Source organism: Sphaerodactylus townsendi, linkage group LG09 (genome assembly GCF_021028975.2).
Source record: "Sphaerodactylus townsendi isolate TG3544 linkage group LG09, MPM_Stown_v2.3, whole genome shotgun sequence".
Taxonomy (NCBI): Eukaryota; Metazoa; Chordata; class Lepidosauria; order Squamata; family Sphaerodactylidae; genus Sphaerodactylus; species Sphaerodactylus townsendi.
The window spans coordinates 84,949,565-84,968,581 of record NC_059433.1 but is presented as its reverse complement, the minus strand read 5'-3'; the positions used below and the strand labels follow the sequence as shown (position 1 = coordinate 84,968,581).

The 19,017-nt window shown below is 40.3% G+C and overlaps 1 protein-coding gene across 39 annotated transcripts in view; it reads left to right on the top strand.

Moving 5' to 3' along the window:
- The window catches only part of RIMS2 (regulating synaptic membrane exocytosis 2), a 433,065-nt gene that overhangs the window by 136,315 nt on the left and 277,733 nt on the right, over positions 1 to 19,017 (top strand). The window contains exon 1 of one of the 39 annotated variants that reach the window (XM_048508175.1): positions 9,196 to 9,648. The exons of 35 other annotated variants lie outside the window; for them this stretch is intronic. In XM_048508175.1, coding sequence (XP_048364132.1) covers positions 9,527 to 9,648 — 122 coding nt within the window. In that variant the 5' untranslated portion in view covers positions 9,196 to 9,526. Of the gene's footprint in view, positions 1 to 9,195; positions 9,649 to 19,017 lie in introns of those variants that run through there. 3 more of the 39 variants (XM_048508179.1, XM_048508181.1, XM_048508183.1) reach the window with 3 other exon arrangements.

Sequence of the window (19,017 nt, the reverse complement as noted above, 5' to 3'; positions counted from 1 at the left end):
CCACACTGTGCCCTGGTTGCTGAACAAGCCTTCTGGCAAACAGCATCAATTGTATGCAGCCTCCTGACTTTCTTGGTCCTCTGCCTCATTTGGAAATTGTCCCAGGAGAGTTTTGAGGCTACATGGAGGTGGATTATGGTTCTCTCAGCATCTTTGCTCCTGAAACCCTTCAATAAAGTGTCTTCAGTGGTCACAATGGTGTCTTTGTGTGTGAGTGTCACTTGAGAAGGGCCAAGCCCAGAAACCTTGGCCCTATTTGGAAATGCTAATGAAGGGAGAGAGTGATGAGTTTCATAGGCATCCATGAGTGTCATAGCCATTGTATGTATGAAACTTCCAGTTGGTACCCTTGGTGAGAATGGCAACCGCAATAAAAAAAATTTCAGTTAGGCATCTTTGAACAAAGTTGCTTCATTGAAAATTTAAAAAAGAAAAAGCAACACGTTGCTGAAATCAGCAGGCAAAGCTGAGTTGACTCGTGGTTAAATCAATGAAATGTCACCTAGAAGTGATGCCAGCAGAGGAAACATCTTTGGGAAAAACTCTGCAAATGGCAGTATGGAGAATCACAAGTGGCACAAAATGGCAAGCGCAACAATATGAAACTGTCAGCTTTAAAGTTGGGTGGCAGGCAGGAAAAAAAGAACCATTTTCATCTGAAACACTTTATTTTCTGTGCAATGTGGACAACCGCCTCCAAAACGGTTCTTTTTAAAACATTTCCCAAACGTTTTGCATGCACAATGTTCCATCCTCTTAAACATACTGAAGCACTCTATAGCCAAATGCCCTATCTGCAGAGCTAAAGAGATTGATTTTATCATTCCTAATCAATGTGGAGGAGGACCATGTGACTGTCTTACATATTTCCTCCTCAGAGGTATTTTCAATCAGTGTGGCATTGGTGGCTGCACTCCAACTGAGTAAGCTGTGAAGGGGGCCAATGCTTTTGCTCAGTAGGCCTCACTAATGCATTCCCTCAGACATTTGTTAATTGCAACAAGGGAAATCTTGGAACCCTTGGCTAGAGGGGATACTGCTGTGAACAAGGCATCAGTCTTCCTATCTGTCTGTCTGTCTGTCTGTCTGTCTGTCTGTCTGTCTGTCTGTCTGTCTGTCTGTCTTGTCTATCTTATCTATCTATTTATTTAAATTTATAGACCGCCCAATCCCAAAGGGGCTCTGGGCGGTGCACAACATAATCTATGTACAATATATAACAAGGGTCGCAATAGTGACCATATATACTAAAATTCGTTAAAACCATTAAAACCATGTAAACAGCGGTCAAAACAATAACAATAAAAATGGCGTCCCGCAATCCAATTCCTTTAAAAACCACCCCAAAAAGAAGGGAGCAACCAAACTCCTCCCTAAAAATAGCAATAAATATGCAAAAACAGATTATAAAATAGGGAGCAAGAGAACCAGGGAGCAAAGCAAGGAAGGGGGGGCGGGGGGGGGCGCACCTCAGCGACTGGACGCTCCATAGCCCTGGTGGAACAACTCAGTCTTACAGGCCCTGCGGAATTCACCAAGGTCCCGCAGGGCCCGGGCAGCTGGAGGAAGACTGTTCCACCAGGCCGGGGCTAGGGCTGTAAAGGTCTTGGCCCGTATGGAGGCCAGCCGCATCATTGAGGGGCCAGGAACCACCAGCAAATTGGCCTCTGCCGAACGCAGAGGCCGAGTAGGGACATTGAATTTTCACAATATATGTTTTAACTGCTCTCCAGACATCCACAGTATGCCATATCTGTTCTCTGGGATGTTTTGGGTTTCCTTTCACCTCTGGAATTTTTAATTGATGTTTGGCCAAAAAGTGGGTTGTCCTTGTGGAATATGCACATGTCGAAAGGGCACTCAGTTCAATTACATGCCTGTTGGACATAATTTCAACTAAGAATATGATTTTCATTCATAAGAACTTCAATGAGATTTCCTTGGTTGGTTCAAGTGGGGGCTTTGTCAGACTGATCAGTACTCTGTTAAGTTTCCACGTGAGAAAGCGATGGCACACCAGCACATCCTGTAAGACTGAGAGCTTTTAATGTGTGGATGGCTGGTAGTCAGCCGTCTGTCCAGTGATGTCACTACTGTAGAGACTGCTGGTACTTGTCTCCACACAGCAGTGGCTCTGAGAACAGCGCTGACCCCATCTTGTAAGAACTGGAGGAGATCAGAAGTTTTCGGATACATTTTATTCACCGTCTTCCACCTGCATCATCTAATGAAGGCCTTCCAAATAAAACTATAAATCTTATTGGTGCATTTCTTCTGGGAAGCCAAAATACTGCCTGTCACTGCTTCACTGTATCCTAGGTTGGAAAGGGAACTCCTTTCAATCTCCAGGCAGCTAACTACCACCATTCTGGATCTGGATGAAAGCCTGGTCCCTGTTATAGCATGTTCTTGATGAGTGGAAGTCTCAGGTGAGGTCAAGTTGCCATCTGCTGAAGGGATGAAAACCAAGGTCTCCTTGCTCAGAAGGGAGCAATTACAATTACTTTGGCCCTTTGTTCCCTTATCTTCTTCATGAACTTGGGTAGAACTGGAAGGGGGGAAAGGTGTACAGAAGTCCCTGGAGCCAGGAAATCATCAGAGTATCTGACTTTTTGGCTACTGGATGGAAGAACCATGTAATGAATCTCTCCAGTTGATTATTGTCATGGAATGTAAATAGGTCCAGAACTGGTTGATCCATATGTTGACACGCTAGCTGGAATACCTCTGTCTTCAGACACCATTCGTTGTACTGATCTGTTGCTGATTGAGCCAGTTGGCTTGAATGTTGGTAGTGCCTTTGATGTATTCTGCCCTTTTCAAAAGGAAATTTCTTTCTGCCCAAGACAGGATCCTCATGGCCTCATGATGAAATGTTGAAGATTTTGATCTGCCCCGTTTGTTTATGTTGGCCCTGGTGGCAATGTTGTCAGTTCTGATTAATACCTTCTTGTCATGAGCCGCTACTGCCATGTCACGAGATCCAGATTGGTGGGTGAGCGGGTCCAATCTAGCATCTCTTACCGGGTTCTTCTCCAACCAAACACTCCAAATTGCCAAGTTTCAAAGGCTTTATTTCAAATGAAAATAATTAAAAGATTGTATTGTCGAAGGCTTTCACGGCCGGAATCATTAGGTTGGAGCTGGTTAAGGGTTATGGCAAAGTTCTAGAGTTGACGTTAATATCGCAGCTCGATAGCATCTGTGGCTGGCATCTTCAGAGGATCATCTGAATCCTCTGAAGATGCCAGCCACAGATGCAGGCGAAACGTCAGGAGAGAATGTTGCTAGAACACGGCCATACAGCCCGGAAACCACACAGCACCCAAAATTAAAAGATTCTTTTACATAGATTTCTTAGCATAGCACGTTCCTTTTGATTCCTTTGTCTTATCTCGGGAGCCCATGGCCCAGAGATGGTTCTCTGGCCAAGTCCCGAGGTGGAATCTCCCCAAGCCTTTGTCCTCACTTCCCAGGAAAACTACCCTCCCTGCCATGAGGTAATCTAGGCTTTGATTTTTTGACAATTTGCTTAGTGGTAAATTTGCATAAGCTTTCCGGTTCTCCATCCAGGAGATCAAAACTATCTATCTTGCTGGTGTGAGTTTGCCTGTTGGAGTTACAGGATACAACTTCATCACACTTCCTTTGGTGGATGACCCGTTGGAAGCTCATAAAAACTGGGTACACTGCATGCAGTTCCAGTAGGTTGATAGGGAGTTTGATTTCTTGAATGGACCAGGATCCCTGGTCTTGAATCTCATTCAGGGTTGCCCCCATCTGGATAGGCTTGCATCTGTGAACATCTGTTTCTATTCCAGAAGAACTTGCCCTGCTTCACATTGGACTGCTTGGTCCACCAGAGTAGGCTGAGCTTTACGGGAGATGGCACCTAGAGGGACAGGTTCACCTTCCTTGCTATGCAAAACCGATATGGTTTCAGGAACTGTTGGAGGCTTCATGCATGCAGGCATCCCTACTGAGTAGCCTCTATATTGGAAATTAGAAGATCTATCAGATTTGCTAAGGTCATTAGAGTCGATGATCAGGCTTTGACTATTTGGGATATCAGTTTGTTGGTTTCGAGCCTTGGCATCGGTTACAAAGAGTCGGTTCTCTTTGGTGTCTATTGGAGCTCCAAGGTGTTTAAAGGTCTGGATGAAAATCAGGGTATTCTTGTCACAGTTGACAACATAACTTCTTTGTCAACTGTGACAAGAGTCCCAGCAATCACTCTTTTCAGACCCAACATTCTGTCCCATACTTCTGATAAGACCGTTGGAAAACCAGCATTTGTTAGTATTGGCAGTGTCATAGTAGGGCTTCCACCATGATAACCAGTTTTGCAAACACTTGAGGTGTGCTACAAAGGCCAAAGGGAAGGACCTTGAATTAGAGATGTTGTCCCATCACACAAAATCAGAGAAACCTTCAATGTCCTTGAAAAATCGGGATCTACAAATTGGCCCCCATGAGATCTATAGAAGTTATGATGTCTCTGGGCAGCAAGACCTCTGAGACTGATCATAGGGTCTCCAAGCAAAAGTGTCCCAGCTTTATGAACTTGTTCAAGAATTTTGGATCCAGAATTGTTCTCCAGTCCCTGTTCTTTTTGAGGACTGTGAAGAGTAAGGAGTAGACTCTTCGCCCTTTCTCTGAATTGGGAACAGGCTCTGCAGCTAGAATGGTAATCACATAATCCACAGCCATGGAGGTTCTGTTTCTTTTTTCCTTGTTGGATGAGCTGGAGGACAGAAAGAATTGCTCTGGAGGTCAATCTGAGAATTCTATTACATAGCCCTGAGTTACTACCTCTAGGACCCAGGCATCCTGTATGGATCTTTATCAGTCATCCCTAAATAATGCTTATTTTGCTGGAAGATGGAGTGTGTGGCACAGTTGGGAACAGTGCTCAAAAAAACACAAGTGACTTGTCAAGGAATAGTGTTATTTCCCCAATAGTAGGGAGGGATTCCCATCTCTGAGCCCCCTCTCCCAGTGCTGTTCAGCCAGCCAGCAGAGGGACTTACCACCTGCAAAGGGAGGTCAACATCACTTCCAGAAATAATATCATCATGTTGCTGATAATTGTAGGGACACTCTGGTATTTGGGCAAAAACGTCTTCTACCATATAGGTTTTGCCCAAATACCAGATCATCCCCACAATTGTTGGCAAACTGCTGACATCACTTCCAGGAGTGATGTTGGTGTTGGCCTCTCTCTGGCCAGCAACTGATAGACAGCCAGTGAGTGGCTGAAGAATTGGAGTAATATGTGTGCATCATCTAACTCCCAATAATAGCTGAGCCACAGCATTCTGTACTAGTGGGAGTTTCTGAATCTATTTTGAAGGAAGACCAATGAACAGTGCATTATCATGGTCTGAAGTGTCTCTAGAGGCTAAAATGACTAAACTGAGGCTATCACATTATGAGAAGAGTTACTAAAAAAAGACAATCAGGCTAGGAAAAATTGAAAGCAGCAGGAAAAGAGGATGACCAAACTTGACATAGATTGACTCCATAAAAGAAGCCACGGCCCTCAGTTCGGAAGACTTGAGCAAGGCTATTGATGACAGGATGTTTTGGAGAGCTTTGATTCATAGGGTCACCGTAGGTCTGAAGCAACTTGATGGCACCTGACATACACGCAGTAGTCAGACCATCAGGGCAAACCTCCAATCCTGAAATCAGACCTGTCCTAAGAGATTTCATGTGTTGAGCCAGTCACAATTTGGAAGAGACCCAAGGTAGGCAAGTTATAAAATCCTGAGCTGGCTCCAGGGAATGCTGAAGTCTCATAGAACAGTATGTCTCAGTGTCTCCAGCACTATACCTGAGACTACCTCTGCCAATTCAGACAAGGTCCCTATTGGGGAATTAGGCAGTTGATAAACAAGCAAAATGCCTAATCTATCTTTAGTCCCTAACATGAGGAGCGTACGGTCAATGCCAGTGATAGTTTGCACTGGAAGTCTATGGAAATTGAAGGACTCTCAAAGGGGTAATGAAGAACTCTCAAAGCAACTTACACTCCTGTGTTTTATCCACACAACAAACCCATGGTTATATTTTTTTGGTATGATCAAAACCCCAAATGTAAAAATAAGTTATGGATTAACCAAAAGAAATTACGTTCAATAGACTATGAATATAATGTACCGTGCTTGAGTTTGTGTATTTGCTGACAGGAGTAACATTAGGAATTTTGAAGGGCAAATTGGTTAAAAGTTAGAAAATAAGTCACAACCAAAAGTAAAAGTCATTTCATAATTTTATTAATTTAGAAGATTGAGTTAAAAGAATCATTTTTCTTTCAATTGAGAGATTATTTTATTGTTATGGGTAATCAGGTAGGATTAGATTTTGTAGCTGGCTATTAGAAAATAGAAATAGGGTGCAGATTGTAGATGCTTGGTTGCCAGTCTTTTTATCAGTAACTTTGTATGTAATTTTAAACTACAGAGCACTACATCCAAATTTTGTAACACGAGCAAATAGTTTTTGTTGCCTTTTTATTTCAATCCCAGCAATGTTCCAGCAAGTAATATTTTGCACCCTGAAATTCGATGAGGTCTATAATATAAAAATGGATGCCACATAGTATGAATAATTTTAAATGAAGTGGCAACTTTTCAAATATAAAAGAGAGCTTTGGGAGAAGATTAGAAACAATGAACACTCATCTTACCAAATCAATTTCTAATTAGCTCTGAGTAAATACAACTTCCATTGTCATGAGCTACTGTAGAGTAGTGATGGCTCCTAGCTTTGGAAATGCAAAGAAATAATGTGTTTTGTGTGGTGTTCAATGCAAAGAATCTGATTCCCTTTCCCTTCTGGTAACACCTATTTGGGCTTGCCCAAGAACTTCTAGATGATACAGCTGTGTGCAAAAATATCAGTACAAGTAAGAGGCACAACTCGTACTGCTGATACGTCTTTCTCCGAAAGAGAATTCTGCTTTTTATGCTTCTCCAGCTTACTCTGATAGGTCTTCTGACACTTTTGTCAATTCTTTCAATAATACTGCCTTCCTTTTTAAAAATCTTAACCAGGCCCGTTCTTCTCTTTTTCATTTTGTTCATAATTCCTACTGTATAGCTAGTTAGGTCCTCCATAGTTAATGCTCTTGTCATTTCTGACTTCTTCTCCAGTACGTGGTTAGAAGAAGGGTTTAAAGTAATGACAAGACACTATTGAAAGCTATTTTGAACTGCTCAGGAGCCACAACTGATTGACCCTTTGACCACATATGTTTCTAAACTACATTTTAGTCATATTCTCCTCCCCCTTAAGAGGATGACGCAACTACAGACTCTAATGTTTGTTGCATATGTATTTGCTTCTCTGGAATAGTTCTGTAAATCTAGGTCAATTATGCAACTCTAAGAAGAAAAGATGATGCCACAATCTCAGGTGCCAAATATGAAATTAATGTACGTGCTGAGTTCAGACAAAAGTTTTTAAATGGAACTAAATCAGAATTTTCAGAATATCCGGGCCTGGTCTTTTTCATTGCCTTAAACAAAATCTGTACCCACTTTTAGCAGAAAATGGTTGAACACTTTGATAGACCAATGTAATGAAACTACTAGCTGCATGTAATGCCATGTGAACAGAATACTAATGGCACTGACTGTAATGTTTCATATTAAAGTCTTTTCCTTTTGCACCTTTATAAGGAAATGCAAACACATGTGAAATGTGGTAGCTTACAAGAGCCCCATCAAACCAGAATTTAGACATGCCCACTTTTATTTCATCTTCATTCCATTGTCTATTTCCTGAATAATGTGCCTGGCAAATATAGCGTGGGTTCCTGAAGGTTTCTGTTAGAAAATGTAAGCTAAAACCTTGCCGTCTAATTGCTTGTCTGGGTTAAAAATAAAGATTGATTGATGATTAGTTTTATCATGATGCAACTGAATGATCATTAGACATATCAATGTGGAATTCCTTCTCTTCCTTGACCCATGGGTACCTTTTTCCACTACCATGTTCCCTACATGTTTGATTCTGACCGTGCTTTACGCCGAAACACACCAAGTGCTGCTGTGACTCTTATCCATTTGGCTCTGTAGGGGCTCCCTTTTGAGCCTATCAGTGCAGTTTCTTAATTAGTTGAAAACTTGCTTATTCCCTTTTCCTGTAGGGGATAAAATTGCTTTCAGTGCATAGGCTTCAATAATAGCCTTCATTTTATTTCAGTTTATATGGGGATTTTGTAAGTGGTTGGTATGATATTAAATGCTGCATATTGAAAATTAGATATTCCAAAGCAAATCCTATTAATTGGTATTCCCCTTTGGTGGTGATAGCATATATTGTGCTGTTGTGCTATAATTTGAGCTAACAGAATATTGACTAATAGTGGGATGATCATTTGTATTCACAGGCAGTTGTATTTTGGAATCTTTCTGCTACCCTATAAAACCTTTAAGAATGCTTCTTTCCCCCAAAAGTCTGGCTGGCAAGGCAGTTTCTTGCTGCTCTGTACATGTATTGTAGTGATAGGACTACAGTCCTGTAGTTCACTGAGGGATAGATGGATAGTGTACTGAGTTGATTTGATTGCTGCTAACATTTGTGGATGGAATTCAGTGAGCTTCCAAAGGATGCTGCAGGTTTCTGCTTTTGAAGCACATTGTATAGCTATGTGGCTGTTCGTTTCTGTGGAGATTTTGAAAATGTATATGATAAAGCGTTGCTTTGGTTATGTGAGCATAACATATGTGATAAGTAGTGGAATGATATTGAAGTGTAGTCTTTACGTTCTTCTTACCCCTGAGAATAAATTAAAATGGTTCAAGACAGAATTGCCTGCTATCTTATACAAGATATGATACAGCTTTTTGAAAAGTAAAAACAAAGCACCTCCCTTCTCTTTGCTATATATTACCATTTGAAGAATCTGGTTACTATTTTTAGAGGGGTCTTTCTGCCCTGTGCTGCTGCCTTCAAGTCCTAAAAGGGGAGGAAAGACCTATGTATTCCCTGGAATTGGTGTTAGTCACTCGTACAGGGGAGGAAAGGAGGAGGAGAGGCTGCAGAAATCCTCCTCCTCCTTCTCCTCCTCCTTCTCCTCTCAGGCAGTAGTAACAGTGTGAGGATGCCTTGTCCTCGTTTTTATTACTTCTGAGATTTTATTGCTGGCAGCCAGATGTGCTGAAACTCCTGACGACAGCATCTATTCACTGCGTGTTTTTAAGAGGCTTAGAGAAATATGAGTAGAGTCCATGAAAGCAGCTCAGCTTCACTCTTCAGCTGGGAATGCCCAAAAAGCTTGCTACCGTTCAGAATTCTTGCTACAGTGAGGAGAAAGCAGTACGAGTGCTAGGTCTTCCACAACTGAATTAGAAGAATGACTGTACAATTAACTACCAGCTCCTGCTCATTTAGGCACAGTTTTTATCAAGATCAGGAGAAATATGGAACTTGATTGGCATGTCTGCATTTGATGGTGACTGCAAAACAGATGACTTTTTGCACAGGTGGTAAGGAAGAATAGAAGGGAAGAGAGAAAATGCAATTTGAGTCATTGCGCCAGGTCTGCAATTCTGTGCTATCACATTTTCATGGGGTTTTCTCATCCCCTCCAAATATTTTACAAAATGATCTTTTTGGACAAACGTTGGATAATGCTAGGTAAGTAAGCATGCAGCTTCCGCCTTCTGCATTTCTGCATTTTGATCAACCATATGTGCATATGCATGCTTTTCCATGAGTAATCATACATAGTCAGTTCTTGAAATGTTAAGATTTTATAGCAGTCATGAGTCTTCTATTGGTCATCTGTTGCTTTGTATAATATATTTAAATGAAATATTTTATGCAGGAATTAAATGACTGCATTACTGCACTAAAAGCAATATAGGATGCAACCTGGCACCTTTTGAAACACATTTACCAGCATTCTCAGACACAGCACTAAGTATGAGTCCCATGCACTTATTAAATATTCATAGAATATTTGTGAGACAAAATTATTGCTTTAATAATATGACAGTGCACAAGGTTGTGACTACTTAACCATACATAATTTGCTGTAAGATGTATACTCACAGTCCTGCATATACTTGCAGAAGGCATATGTTTGTTTGGGGGAAAGTGCCTTTCTGGCATTAGTGCTTTTCAATAACCTTATTAAATAGCTATATTATGAAGATGAGCAGGAGGTCAGCCAGGTTTGGAGCACTCTTTTATGATAGATTGCCGTTGTTTTCAGAAGAGTGTTGGGAAGAGAGGTTTTGTTAATGACAGTGAATGGGATTTGTTGATCTGGTTTCTTACATGCCTTTCCGGCTGTACTTCTTTGTATAATTCATATGTATCTTTAGTAGTGTTTAATCAGTAAGCATATCTTGCCTAAGAGACATCTAGAACTTTGTCAAATGATTGACTGTTTTAGGAAAGAAGTAGAAATATTTAGTTGCAAGGATATAGGAAAGAGAAAGAACACAGTAGTTTTTTTTTAATACCAGTGCATTATGAGAAACGTTCTGGAAAGGACAGTAAATAATTGTCTGAATAGAAAATGTAAAAGAGGCCCACTTCCCCCACGATAGCACTAAGTGATTCATCTATAATTAATTATAAAGCAATGATGTCTTTATTGATTATTGTTCTTAGCATTTTCATTATACTTAGCTGAATGCCTCCTTTGTAACTTTTATTTTTCGTAAGTTTTGCATCACTCTTTCATATGCTGCTGGTATTTAAGCTGATGAGTTTTCCAAAAGGATGTAGCCAAAACGGATTTCAGGAGCAGCATTATTGATACGGAATGATGACTACTTGTATTTTAAAAAGACATTTTTAACCTTTTCAAAAGGGGACAAAATGGAATACGTTTTTTGAACTGCAGCTTATCCATTTTATACCCACAAGTGCATATTTCAAGGCCTGCAGCCTAGACTACTGTTCTCCAACACTCACAAACCAATTCTGTTTTCCTTTTGCCTGCTGTTGCAGTTTTCACTCAGCAGACTTCATGCTTTCTTCTTGTGAAAATTCAAATGCATATTCTCCATTCTTTTTCTGTCTGCAAATATTGCACTACATTTAGTATGATTTGGAGGTATCGGTGTACATATTCCACGGGAATGATTAATTAAAAGGTTTAAAAATTTTAGACTGAGAATTATTTTACTTTTGTGAAAAAATCTGAATGTTTCTCCCATATCAGTGTGCTCTAGAACTGAAGTTCTTGTTATGTTTGTAACACTACATAATATCATTAGGGATAGGTTGTTGTAGTATAAACATTTGTACAGTGTTGTGGACTGCTGTCAGTTTAAAGTTTATGCTTACAAGGAAGTCTTTTGTATCACGTAGAGAAATATTGATAATTTAAATTTTGTTTGTTGTCATCTTGAAGAAATAGTTGATTTATTGCACATTTTAATTACTTTCTGTTAGTGTACTTTTGTAGACATCTTATTTAGCTATTAGGTTATGTATTATCATTTCTTATTTATAGTTACTCCTCTAAACTATCCAGGCATCGTATTAAAATTAATTAATGATTAGGCTTCATTGGAAAACAACATTCAGAACTTTGGACAGCTAAGCATGCAAGACTTTTAAATAAATCATGATTTAGTTTGATTTTTATAATCCAGTATTACATTTTTAAATTGAGAGATGCCTATTTGTGGTTTAAGCAAAACAGGTTCTTTATAATATGTGTTTATAGCTGATATCTTATACTAAAGAGAGAACGACTGACTTTTCATCTCTGGAAAGAAATAATGCAAAAAATATGCAAGTCAGCATGTTTTCATTGTACAATTACTGTAGCATGCTATGCTGGACACACTCTGTCCTATTATGTTAGATCTTGAGAATGTGTTGACATCTCACAACTACACAGTAACAACAGTATTATTCAAAGTGGCTTTCCACTCCTCCCCTCCCCTAGTTAGGAAGCTTACTGGCAAGCTCTTCATTTATTAGCTATAGGTTCAACTGGCGCCTCCTCTATGTTTTAGTCCTTTTGCTTTTACTATCTACACTGCAGTGCTGCTGCATATATTGCTGTTCAGGCAAGCATGCATTTGATGTATGCTGTATACTCCAAAACATGTGTCTCTTTCCTACCATTCCAAACTTCATCTTGCTGAAACAGCAAATTTTGCTTATGAGTCCAAGGCTATTGAACATAGACAATGTTAATGTGTATTGTTCAGTCTTTGAATTTATTTTAAAATTTTATTGCTTGAAGAAGTTCTTTTTTTAAATTGGTGCTTAGAATGAACTCGATTTGTACCTATTGTATTGCATTTGAAGTAAAATATACTGAAGGAAACACACACACACACACACACTATTTTACTCTGAAAAGAATGTAACACATTCAATACCTGCATTTTCCTCAGTTCAGCTCTTTTGGCACATTCACTGTTATTGCTTTATATGTTTTGGCCTATTCAGCCTTTGGGTGACTAAATCCACGTTTTAATATGCTTAAATGAAAGGGGACCCTATTTTGGGATATATTTATTGACCTTTCTGACTGCAGTTTCCTTCAGTGCTGAATGTACTAGTATTGAGGTATCAGAAGCTCTATTTCTAGCTGCATTTTTTGCACTGCATTGAAATTTAGGAGGGCTTTGGGCAGTATTCAAATTAATACATTGTTGCATAAGAATCTTTTGTGAAGACAATTGCTATGAACTGCACTTTTTAAACTCCAGTTTTAGAATTTGCTTTTGCGTTTTTATGTTTAAGGTTGAAAATTATCAGGCATTTACTGTGTGGAAAAGATTTTTCTCTTTCTCTACATTCGTTTGCTGCTGTTAGCAATGAGAAGGTGAATTTTTGAGCATCTTGGCCACAGAGGGGCACAAGACAACTAATGGTTTCTGAGGATAGTAGAACGATTATTCTTATTGCAAGGTTTAGAGAGAACAGACAGCTCTATTTTGATACTTTAACAAGTAACAAACAAATAAACATTAGGCTAAAATAATTAGTATTTTAGCCCAGTTCTATTTTTCCTCAATAACATTTTTATATTGACTCCTAACTTAGCCACAGTGTGATATTTAAACATATTGATATATTTTTTATTCATCATGGTATGTTAATGAATAATATGATGGTTATATATTCTACATTTTGAAACAATTTTCCACGTATGCACAACTGATTTTATCAAATGATCTTTTTACATACCATCTACTGAAACTTGAATGCTTTATGCATTTTAAGCAATTATTTTAAAAGAATCTCCTCTATTATGAAACAGCAAGAGAGGTTACTGAAACTCTAATAGTAGTCAACCATCCTAAAAAGCAGCAGCAAATTTTATAAGAATTGCCTCCATTCCAGTGATCTAACATGAATGCTTGATTTTATTGCAAATGTTGTTGCTGGGGTTGCTTTATTTTCTGTGTATTTCTTCGTTTTATCCTTCTTCATTGATTTGTTCACATAGGAGATGTAGTTATACATCATTAGTTTTAGCAGTATTATAAAATACAATTTAGTGATACTGAAAAATGTTCCAAAATTTAAAAAATCTTTTATCACATTGCATTTCAATAGGTATTGCACTTATATCATTAGCATGTCCTCTATTTCATTAGGCAGCAGTTATCTTATTCTATCAGACTAATAGCTACATTCTTCATTTAGATATAAATAACAACTAATACTAAAGTTTCTGGAATTTTCAGTACTGCAAATTGATACTGCAGATCTGGGTTAAACTCTCCACATCTAGTGTCTGGAATTAAGTGCACATTGTTCATGGATGTTGGTCAGAAAATACAGAAAAGTAGAATAGTGTGATAGCGAAATGTCACTGAAATAATTCAAAATCTTCAATTGAAAAGTATGATTATCACAAACACTATTATTTTGAAGGAAATGTGCCACTGAAACAGGAATTGGTCAGATCTAAAACTGCGTAAATGTTCTGTGTTCCTATTTTGGGAGAATGGCCTCCATATTTTGTTTTCAGTGAAATCAAACTATATCCTAGGTAGATTCCAGTTACATCGCAGTAGATAATCGCCGACTGAGGCAGCAGCAGAGGTTGAAAAGATGGATGTTTCACTTTGCAGCACCTTGAGAAAAGAACATAGTGGAAAAGCAAAAAGAAATACATTATTTGATGACAAAAGGTCCAGGAATTGTAAGGCTTGTTTTTTGCACCATGAGGAGCAGCTGTGGGCCTAAAGAGACCAGGCCTGTGTTCAACTAATGGAAGTTGATCTTCCCTGCAGCTCTCCTTTATAGCCCATACTTTTGGTTCTGTATCAGGACTGAAATGTGTTTGTTTTGCTGACTTCCTTTTTCTTTCTTCTTTTGTCAACATGCTGCTTGGTGGAATGCAGTGAAACGAGCTATGGAGAACATCTTCTAGGAGCAGTGTAATTGAACAAGAGTTACCACCTGTCACAGGACTGGGGCTCAGAGCCAGAAAGTCAAGGGTTACTGAAACATGTAGGAGCAATTCCAAGCCAGGAAAAGAGTCAAACAGGGTCAGAACGAGGAAATCAGAGATAATCCAGAGGCAGAGTCAATAGCTGTTCTGGGTGAGAGCCAAGTAGTAAAACTGAGGCAGAAACTAAGCAAAGTTGAAGAAGAAAATATGACAGGGCTCAGATTTCCAGGCAGAAAGAATCTCAAATAGGAGCTAGCCAGGATATACCTTGATAAACACAGACTCTCTTTCAATAAGTTGAAATCATGACATTATTTAATAGCTAGTGGGGGTTTCTTTCAGCAATTAGAGTTATGGGCAGTAAAGGATGGCTCTCCAGAAATATCAAAATTTTCCACTTCTCTTTTGGGAGATGCTCAAGTTTTGTTTTGTTTTTTGTCAGTGCAGATGTGATTTTGAAAACATTCCACATTATAGCTCATGATGTAGTTATTTGCAGCACAGTGGGTTCTGTTTTGCACAGAAGTAACAATATCTATTGCTTTTTCAGTCAAAAAGAATTTGCCGACTTGTAGGGGTTTAGATCCTCCTTGAAGCTGAAATTAGGGTAGAAATATAGTTACAAGAACATGAATGTCTACTAAACTATCCCAAGACTACATTCTTTGGCCATTTTGGGCATTGCAGGGCAATCACAACATTGCAAGGTAATCACAACAATCCAAGTCTGGTTTCTGTAAATCAAAGGTGGTAGGGAATGGTTGTATTTTCCCATGAAGAAGGAAGGATAGGGGAATGGTGCGGTGTGTGAGTTGGTTGGTTGTTGGGTGAGAAGTAGAAAAAGGGGGAGGCTATGAGGTCTCCCAGGCAAAATAAGTACTGGTAGTAGAATGGAGAGGAGGGCTACAAGGGGAAGTGGAATGTCCTGCACGAGGCCTTGTAGGTTTGTTTCTTGTGTCTGTATAATTTCTTGCATCTGATAGTTAAGTTTCCAGTATATAATTGTATAGATTTATATTTTGGAGTTCAAGTATATAGCTTGAATGCTTAAAAATGAACTGAAACTATTATGGGATACTCTAATTCACTGTGTATAGAGGCTTAGAAATAATTGGACATTTACCAGTGTTAATGCTTCCACCTCAAGAAAAACAAAAAGCATTACATTATTGCAAATGCTATTGGTCAAAATGCAAAAATATGGATTCTTGTCAAACATATAGGAGCACAACAATCCCCAAACCCTTCCCTCTTCACTTCTTGTTCTTTGTGTCTGTCTGCCTGCCTGCTCTTCCCACCTACCTCTAGCACAACTAGAAAATATAGTTTCTTCCTCTTTGTTTGATCCTGTGCAATGGTTGATTATGCACAATGTGCTTTCTGTGTGATGGGGATGAATGTCTGCTGCAGCAAAATTTCTTGTACAGACCTGTTTCCTGGAACCCTGCTTTCACTTTCCATTCTCTCTGCGGCAAGTGACACCACTTTTAGTACAACTTTTAATTTGCTTTTCTCCAGAGCGGGCAGATTTGTCAGTGAGCACAGCTTTGCCCCAGACTTCTTCCCTCTTCCCACAGCCAGCCTTCCCATTCCTTTGAGCTGCTTTGCACACCTTCCCTTTCCTCTTTTCCATGTTTTCCTGCTTTTAAGTTCTCATACTGAGAGATTGCTATCGCAATATAATGACGACAGAGAGGGCTTCTGCAAGGAACAGTACAAGCAAGGTGTCTTTCTGGCTCTATCTCACCTCCCCTGCTCTTTTTGCTACACCCCACTGTGAGTAGAAAGGTTTTAAAACTTTATTTCAGACAAGACTGTTTAAAATCAAGCCTCTTCTCTTCTTTTGTGGCAGAGAGAAAGAGAGATCCCTCTTCCTCCAAATAGTAACATGATGGGGTGGATCCAATCAGCTTTTCTGCTGATCAGCTGGTGAAAAGGGGAGCAAAGAGGGATGCCCCTCTGGCCCCTTCCGCACACACAAAATAATGTGTTTTCAAACCACTTTCACAACTGTTTGCAAGTGGATTTTGCTATTCCGCACAGCTTCAAAGAGCACTGAAAGCAGTTTGAAAGTGCATTATTCTGCATGTGCAGAATGAGCCTCTGACTACTAAAAATGCCATGGTGGGAATCATGAGATCTGGATTGACATATGGAATAAGGGCTGTAATAAAGAGAGGAATTAGGTGAGAATGAGTGAAAAAGCTGTCTGGATATACCCAATGTTTTTATTCAGCATCAGTTTCATATGGTAATTTTCGTATGAATGGAAAATGAGCATTTATGTCACAGTTGTAGGAAATCGTACTTTGTCTTGTCTAGCATAAATAAGTGTTCTGCAATTTTAAACTTTTTTCTTTTGTAACAGCGATATCTGTGAATCATATCTACTGTACTGCATGCTTGTTGAGGTTAAATTATAATACCTGTTATTTATTTAATATAATACAACTGTTGGCTGCATTTACTGGCAGCCTTTTGGCCTTAGTTTTCAGCAAGGACTAGATGCCCTTTCAGTTACTGTAAATATGTTATTTTGTAAATGGGTTTGCCATCTTCTGGTGACATTACTAGAATTGCTTATGGGATAGTTTTCTGCTAGCTCCTGTCATCACGTTAGTATCAGTCGTTTTTCATCCAGCCAATGTGAATCTATTTCCACTGAACCCAGGCAGTCAAAACTAAGGGTGACAGTTTGTTCCAAGATTCCCAAGCGATAAAAGAAACAGAGCTTTGTTTTTAATTGATTGGTGATAAAACTATAGCCTTATTGTTTTATTATTGCACCAAGAGGTATTCATTCATATGTACAACATGTAATAATAGAAAAGAGCCCCTCTAGACTCTGTGCAATTCACCTGATGATGGATAGCATGTCAATAATACCATTTCCTTGCAAAGTTAAAAGACAAGCACATATCTGTTTTCCCGCGATTTTACTGATAAAAGATAAACTGCTGACAAAAACTGGTGGCAAACTGAGAATTAGGAGTGATATCTAGCAAATCTTTTATAAGAGGGGATAACTTATGTCCATTGAGCCCCATGGAGGGCTTCCTGCTGGCGAGGGTAGTTTTTGGTTTTGTATCCCTTCCTGTGCCTCCAAGAAAGACCATTGGAGTCAGCATTGATGCTGATTTCACCATGCTGCCTCCAGATGCCACAGGGGATCTGAATTGCGCTCTTAGTGGCAATTCAAGTAGTTTGGGAGTTTGGTATGTTGAGCCCTTGCATCTTCTGTCATTTTTCTAAATTGGATGTATGAGGAAGGAGATTTTTCCCAGCTGTTAGTTTGCTTACCAAATGATGTTGTACATTTTAAATACATATAGCCAGGGCTGAACAAATCACAGGCATCAGACTTCTGTGGAGCTTAGAAACTTCTTTGTGCCACCTGCTATTCAAAGTGATGATTTTATTATAGTGTCTCACTGGAAGTATAAAGCTTATGGTATTTAGAATTTTGTGTCATAATGTTTTATTGTATGTTATGATATAATTTTGTTACTCCATATTTTGTTACCTTATATGCTCGTGTATAAGCTGACCCTTGTATAAGCCGAGGCACCTAATTTTACCACCAAAAACTGGGAAAACTTATTGACTCGTGTATAAGCCTAGGGTGGTAACTCCAAAGCAGGTGGGGGCAGGGAAGAGCCGGGGTGCCCACTCCCCACCGGATCGCTCCCACCCCCCACTGCCTCCTGGATCCCCACAGCAGCCTTGGCTCCCCTTGGCTGCTCTGGCGTTTCCTTGCTTGCAAGCAAGGAAACGTCTGACAGAGCATTCACTTGCTTTTGGAGTTTCCTTGCTTGCAAGGAAGGAAACCCAAAAAAGCAGAGGACTGCTCTGTCTGGCATTTCCTTGCTTGCAAGCAAGGAAACACCAGAGCAGGCGGGGGCAGGAAAGAGCCAGGGTGCCTGCTCCCCACCGAATCGCTTCCCCCGCCGCCTCCCGGATCCCCACAGCAGCCCCAGCCTTTGGCTGCTCTAGCGTTTTCCTTGCTTGCAAACAAGGAAACGTCAGACAGAGCATTCACCTGCTTTTTGGGTTTCCTTGCAAAAGCAGACGACTGCTTTTTGCAGAGCAGGTGGGGGCAGGGAAGAGCCAGGGCCACCCAGGATGCCGGGTGCAAGCCTGTGGGGGGGCCAGCAGGCTCCTGCCCACCGCTGCCTTTCCTTCCCCTAAGTCACTCACCTTTTCCTTTCCCTTGCTGGCTCTGAAGGCTTGGCTCCAGGGAAGCTGCCACTCGGGCAGGGTGTGTCTATCATTCTCTTAAAAGGGCAATGCTGCAAAGGAATGCAGACATCTCATCCACCATTGCCACCTCCTTGGCTTTAGTTCTTAAGATGAGACTGCTTAAAGATTTCTGATTATTCAGTCAATAATTGTCCTGCGCCCGGGGTGGGGTCCCCTCCGGGACCCCGGTTGCCAACCAACCGTCCCCTGCCCGGCAGCTGGAATTGCCGGCCTCACTCCCGTTCTCCGGGGAGTGGACTAGCTGAGACAGCCGTCTCAGCCACAGGATGCCCCTGCCACCCACAGGTGGCCCAGGGTCCGCAGCACTCTAGGCCAGGCGAGCAGGGAAGCCTCCCTGCTCAGCCCAGCTCTGTTCTCCCTCT